The sequence below is a fragment of the Grammomys surdaster genome, unplaced genomic scaffold (genome assembly GCF_004785775.1).
Source record: "Grammomys surdaster isolate TR1022 unplaced genomic scaffold, NIH_TR_1.0 126109, whole genome shotgun sequence".
Lineage (NCBI taxonomy): Eukaryota > Metazoa > Chordata > Mammalia > Rodentia > Muridae > Grammomys > Grammomys surdaster.
Window position 1 is genome coordinate 6,003,241 of NW_021620917.1, and position 6,937 is coordinate 6,010,177.

At 50.1% G+C, this 6,937-nt stretch overlaps 1 protein-coding gene across 1 annotated transcript in view; it reads left to right on the forward strand.

Moving 5' to 3' along the window:
• Nucleotides 1–4,294: 4,294 nt before the first annotated feature.
• The window catches only part of LOC114611389 (cytochrome c oxidase assembly protein COX19), a 6,806-nt gene continuing 4,163 nt past the window's right edge, over nucleotides 4,295–6,937 (forward strand). Inside the window, exons 1-2 of the mRNA XM_028756055.1 lie at nucleotides 4,295–4,407; nucleotides 6,515–6,626. Of these exons, the coding sequence (XP_028611888.1) occupies nucleotides 4,326–4,407; nucleotides 6,515–6,626 (194 nt within the window). The 5' untranslated portion in view covers nucleotides 4,295–4,325. The remainder of the gene's footprint in view (nucleotides 4,408–6,514; nucleotides 6,627–6,937) is intronic.

A 6,937-nucleotide genomic window follows, 5' to 3' on the forward strand; every position in this document is an offset into this window, starting at 1 on the left:
TCTACCACTGAGCCACACCCCAGCCCCTCACTGGGGGATTCTAGGCAGGGGCTCTACCACTGAGCCACACCCCAGCCCCTCACTGGGGGATTCTAGGCAGGGGCTCTATGAAATAAAAATAAATAAATAAAAATGAAGGATATGACTTCTCCTAGGTATGGTGGAGGAAATTTATTATATATCTGAAGGAGAGCATAGCAAGAGGCAGGGACATCTGGGAGAGTCCAAAGTGAACATGACCCTGAGCAGGACCATGTTGGGGAGAGGGGGTGGTGGAGATGGGAGAGGTAGGAGAGTAAAAGGTAAGTGAAAAGATGGGTAACCAAAACAGCTGATTATATAGAGAACTCTGCTGAGGGGCAGAACAGCCCAGGCCCTGGGCTGGAGAAGTTTAGGGTAGAGGGCAGGGTATACCAACCGTACCCACCCTATAACAGGTAGTGATGCTGAGAGAACCTGGCAGCCAGGTCTGTTTTGATATGTTAAATAGGCACCTCAATTAGCCATTTTTTATCCAAGTTTGAGACCTAACTCTCTACTGTTTAATTACATCCCCAGTCCTACATTTTTAAACACAGGGTCTATTTGTGTAGCCCAGGGTGACCAGGGTGACCTTGAACCCCTCCTCCTCCCCACTTCTCCTCCAGAGTGCAGGCTGGCATTGCAGGAGTGCCTGGTAGTTGTTCCTTTTTTTTTTTTTTTTTATGCTGGGGATTAAATTTTAGCTTTACTAAGCCAAGTCCCCAGCCCTGGGGCTGTTCTCTTTTTCAATTTTTATGGAATTTCCCCACGCCCAGCAAAGGTGCGGCGCCAACTGTCTCCAGCATGGTTGCTCAATCCACTGAGGGTCTGTTCTCATCAGACTTGGTGGGGCCAGACTGATGGATGCCCGGGGCTACCCCTGCATGCAGAGCTCTGATTGACTGGCCCAGCCTACATCTAGCCTTGACCTGATGTGGAGGTCAATACCCACCAAAGGTGGCCACGTAGGTGTTCCCTATCATATATGTCCTTCGAGTAATAGGATATTGTCATCGTCCTATCAGAAGGGGTCTGTATTTCCCACACTTGGATCTAGGGACCCTGTGGGGATACTGTAGCACCCCGGAGACTAGGGCATTAAGAGAGATAGTTCCCAGCAAGCTCTGAGGTCTTAGTCCCTTGCTGAGAGGAAGCCTAGGTGGTCTGGAAGAGCCTGGTGTAGAACACTAACTGTCTAAGGACATAGCCATGCTCCCACAGTCAGCCTGAGTGGGCTGGTCTAGTGGCCATGAGTTCTTTCACACAACCACGAGGGCTTGAGTTTGAATCTCTAACATTCACATAGAAAGCCAGGCATGGGTGTGCATGCCAGCAACCCCACAACATGCCAGCAACAGAGACAAATGGATCTTGAGAACTTGCTGGCCAACCAACTTTGCCAAAAACGATGACCTTTCAATTCAGAGAGAGACTCCACCTCAAAACGATATGGAAGAAGATGCTTGGCATCCTTCTCTGGTTCCCAGACGTGTACACACAGCCACACACACACACACACACACACACTCAGTAGGGTGGTGCACACCTTTGATCACAACACTTGGAAAACCAGCACTTCCAAGGCACAGGGAGGCAGAACTCAGTGAGTTCGAGGCCATCCAGAGCTACATAGTGAGAATCTGTCTTAAACCAAAATTAAAATCAAAACCAAAACGAATAACAATGCAAAAGTGCTCAGACAATGCAGTTTCCCAGGAAAGGCAGGTTAAAAGCGGCTGTCACGGCCCAAGCGGCCGCTTGCTTGGTTCTTGGGGATGCCTGGCAGAGGTTCTGCCACCCCAGGGACAGAGATGTCTTTTTATTTTATGAGGAAAAGGGCTGCTTGCTGAGTTGTAAAAACCACCATTGTTCACAGCTTAGAAAACATTAATGAATAACTCAGTGTGTGGCCCCTGGTTCGAGGCATGGGAAAGGTGTGAAAGACCTGTTTCTATCATACGAACAAAGTACAGTTCTTCTGGAGACTCTCCACAACTCCTCTCTCTCTCTCTCTCTCTCTCTCTCTCTCTCTCTCTCTCTCTCTCTCTCTCAATCTCTCTGTTGTGTGTGTGTGTGTACCCCATGCACATGTGGAAACCAGAGGAGGACATGGGGTGTCCTGCTCTATCTCCCCATCTTATGACAGGGTGTTTGCTGAGCCTGGAACCAGGCTGGCAGCCAGCAAGACCCACCCTTTACAGTGCTGGGATTAGAGAGGCCTATGAAGCCCAGTCTGGCTTTTTTTTTTTTTTTGTGGGCTCCAGGGACTTGAACTCAGGTCCTTATGTTGATATAGTAAGTGTCCTTGTCTGCTAAGCTCATATCCCGGCTCCCAGGCCCCTTCTTGAGAGGTAATCTGACGCAGAGCTGGAATGGGCTTTCTGGAGGTTTGGTAGGGAAATATCATTCCTCCATAGGGCATGCTGTAGGTCTGGACACAGGAAGCTAAATCCAGCCTCCCAAACAGGAAGCCAGGATGGGATCCAGCAAGAAGACCAATGGGTGCCTGTGGAGGAGGGAAGTCCAGCAAGATAGAAGAGTAGAAGAGGGTGAGTGGATCTACTGGCCAAGCACCTCTCTGCAGCCCCTGGGAATTGCTTTTGCTACTGGACACTGGAAGTGTTAGTGATTGTGAGATCTGTCAAAGAACTGGAGAGAGAGAGAGCTGGTCACAAGGAGCTGCTATGAGCGCGTTGATCCATCTCACTGCCAGGGCCTAGCATGGTGTGGAAATATAGCATCCGTGTGTGGCCAAGATGGAATGATGGCCAGTGTCCTACAATGACAGCCAGTGCAGGGAGGCGGGAAGCGAATGGTCTTCTGTGTCTCCAAGCTGAAAAGCAGGGGTGCTGGACACAGGTGTTATCGCCATAACAATAGCAAAGACTCAGTACAGTGCACCCCACTACCATAGAATAGTCCTCCCAAATCCACGTGGCACAATCCCAGCCCCCAGGAACTGATGGCCTCTTTTGAAATCATGTTGTGGCAGATGTAATCAGCAGAGGTTAAAGTCGTTGGGGTGAGCTGAGCATGGTGGAGTACAGCTTCAATCCCAGCACTGGGAGGCAGAGGCAGGCGGAGCTCTGAGTTCAAGTCCAGCCTGGTCTACAGAGAGTTCCAGAAGTGCTAAGGTTATGCAGTGAAACCCTATTTCAGAGAGAGAGAGAGAGAGAGAGAGAGAGAGAGAGAGAGAGAGAGAGAAGAAAAAAGAAAAAGACAGAAAGGGGGGGCTAGAGAGATGACTCAGAGGTTAAGACCACTGGCTGCTCTTCCAGAGGTCCTGAGTTCAATTCCAGAAACCACATGGTGGCTCACAACCATCTGTAATGGGATCTGATGTCCTCTTCTGGTGTATCTGAAGACAGCGACAATGTACTCATATAAAGAAAATAAAAATAAATCATAAGAGAGAAAGAAAGAAAGAAAGAAAGAAAGAAAGAAAGAAAGAAAGAAAGAAAGTTAGTTAGTTGTTGGGATGGCCCTACACCAGTGTGGCAATGTCCTCATAAAAGGAATACTTGTATACAGAAACATGGGGAGGGTGCCGCCAGAAGTGGAGGCCCAAGAAGGACATTGTTTCTAGTAGCCCAGAATTACCTAAAATTGACAGAGCACCTCAGAGGCTGGGGGAGAACCTGGGCTCCCTGGAGCAGACAGCAGGGATGGCAGTCCACAATAGGGCTAATGACCAACACCTTAGAATCAGACTTCTGGTCTCTTGAGCCATAGAAGATGCCCTTTGAGAAGATTTTGTTTTGTTTTGTGGGACTGGGTCTTGCTACATAGCTCAGGTTTGCTGAAAACTCAGACAATCCTTCTGCCTCAGACTCCCAAGCGCTGTCTACATGTATGAGGCAGTATACCCTGCTTTATTTTCTGTTTGTAAAATCACTGTTGGTAGCAACACTCGCAGTCGGCTAATCACCTCTCCGTTAGTGTGCTTCTTTCCTTGATTAGACCCTCTGAGTGGATGGGAAACTCAGTCCCTGGCAGACAGATGTTTAAGATGAAGATCCCGGGGCACAGACTGGTGTTCTCGGGCAAATGGCTGCATCTTTCTGTCCTTATTTGCTAATCAGGCGTCTGCTTGTCAGAGGGCTGGAAACCAGGGTCAGGTCCTTTCGCGGCACGGCGGGGGCGGGGCTAAATGGGTGAGGCGGGCTTGGTGGGTGGGGCCTGGGAGGACTGGGGGCGGGGCCAGTCGTCCGCTCGACCAGCTCGGCGCTTCCTGGACCCGCTCGGTGTTCAGCCTTCTGCCCTGCGTCGCCAACGCTCTCCTCTCCGCTGTTGATTTCGCCGTGATGTCGACCGCAATGAACTTCGGGACCAAAAGCTTCCAGCCGCGGCCCCCGGACAAAGGCAGTTTCCCGCTGGACCACTTCGGTGAGGCTCGGCTCGGCTCGGGCTGCTGACGGTCTGGAATTGGGTGGCAGAGTTAGGGGTACTGAATCTGGGTGGCAGCGTCTAGGGTGCTGAGTCTGCGTGGTAGGGAGTGCTGTTTCTCGGTGACAGGATCGGGGTATTGGAACTGGGTAGCAGGATCTGGGACACTGGTTCTGGATGGGAGGGTCGGGGTACTGGGTTTGGGTGATAGAGTTATGGGTGCAGGATATCTGGGTGGCAGGGTCAGGGGTACTGGACCTGCGTTCAGGGTTTGCTGGGTTTGGGCTGCTGAGTCTGGGTGGCAAAGTCTGGAGTGTTGTTTCTTTGTGATCGATGGCAGGTTTGGGGGTAGAGGTTTGGGTTTGGGTGGTAGGGCCTGAGGTACTAGATTTGAGTGGCCGGGTCAGAGATGCTGGATTTAGGTGCAGTGTCTGAGGAGTTGGATGTTGGGTGTGACAGGGCCTTGGGTGCTGGATTTAGGTGGTCAGGTCTAGGGTGCTGGATCAAGGGTCTGAGAGCCAAAGTGGAGGAGCCGGATATGAGGGACAGAGTGTGGGGTAATAGACCTGGATGGCGTTGTCATGTGTGTTGGATTTAGGTGACAGGATGCTAGATCTGGTGGGTGGGGTCTGAGGTACCGGACCTAAGGATGCAGAGCAGTTAATATTACAGGCCCTTCTCGGGTTGTGGGGCTGGGCATGATCAGAGCCCTGTGGGGGTGCAGTCAGAGAAACTGAGTCTTGACGATCTCTAGTTCAGAGGGCCACCTGTCATGTCCCTCCGACTAAGACTCGGGGCTAATGTGTCAGGGTGGTGACCCTGGAGCCGGGGCAGGGCGGGGCTTGGTGCTAGGCCCCCTGGGTCTGCAGTCAACATTATGCAAAGAAATAATTTCAGAAAGCTTTTTGATAATCTAATATAGGGGCTGAAAGCCAGGGCTTGGCACATGCTAGGCGAGTGCTCCACCTCTGAGCCACGCCTCCGGGACAGAGGGTTTCCAATCCCCGTTCTGAAGTCTATAGCTAACGTGCCATTTGGGAAACTGAAACATGTGAAAGAAAAAAAAAAAACTGGGAGAGAGTTGGAGATGCAGTTCAGAGGCTCCACGGACGCCTGGCACGCACAGGAACCTGAGTTCAGTCTCAGCACTACAATAATAAAAAAGAAAAGAGCCCCGCCCCCAAGCCTACCACAAGCAAGCTGTGCATGCGTGGCCGCTGTTCGTGTAGATTGTACACTTCTGTGAGCTGCTGTGGACATCCAGTTCCAGGGACAGCTTTAGAGATGACTGTATTCTTTAAAGTTATTTTATTTAGTGTGGTTTGGGGATGTGCCATGGCACAGGTGGTCAGAGGACAACCTGTGGGAAACCAGGGATCTCCCACCACCACGTGGGTCCTCGAGATCAAACTTAGGTTGTCAGTCTTGGTAGCAAGTGCCTTTACCCACTGAGACAGCTCACTGTTTTTAGATTATGACTTCTTTACCAACATTTCATTGGGAAATTTCCATTTAAAATTTTTATTTTAATTAATTAATTCTTCATTTTTTTCCCCAAGGCAGGGTCTCATTAACGTAGCCGTAGCTGTCCTGGAACTCGCTCTGTAGACCAGGCTGTACTCAAATGTGCAGAGATCTGCCTGCCTCTGCCTCCCGAGTGCTGGGATTAAAGGCGTGCACCAATATGACTGGCTTTATTTTAATTTTTAACTGTATATGTATGTGTGTGCATCTGAGTATGTATATACACCATATGTGTGCGGGTTCCCTTGGTGGCCAGAAGGGGGTGTTTGATGCCCTGGAGCTGGAGTTACAGGCATCTGTTAGCTGCTCAATGTGGGTACTGGGACCCACACTCAGGTCTCTGTAAGAGCAGCCAGTCTTCATAGCCAGTGAGCCATCTCTTCAGTGCCTTTGTTTTGTTTATTGTTTTGAAGTACAGAGACTTGAACCCAGAGGGCTGTATGCCAAACATGCATGGCCTCAGAGCCACACCACAGCCTCACAAGGGAACAAGCGTTCGTGGAAACCATAGCTCCTAAGGTCGGCTTGTGAGCAGGTCAAGCCTTCTCGACAGATAGGACGCTGTCTGTCTTTCTTTCCCCAGGTGAATGTAAAAGCTTTAAAGAAAAATTCATGAAGTGTCTCCGCGACAAGAATTATGAAAATGCTTTGTGCAGAAACGAGTCTAAAGAGTATTTAATGTGCAGGATGCAAAGGTGAGTTGTGTGTGTGTGTGTGTGTGTCTGTGTGTCTGTGTGTGTGTGTCTGTGTGTGTGTCTGTGTGTGTATGTCTGTGTGTGTGTATCTGTGTGTGTGTGTGTCTGTGTGTGTGTCTGTGTGTGTCTGTGTGTGTGTCTGTGTGTGTATGTCTGTGTGTATGTATCTGTGTGTGTGTGTGTGTCTGTGTGTGTGTGTGTCTGTGTGTGTGTGTGTCTGTGTGTGTGTGTCTGTGTGTGCGTCTGTGTGTGTGCGTGTGTGTGTCTGTGTGTGTATGTCTGTGTGTGTGTATCTGTGTGTGTGTCTGTGT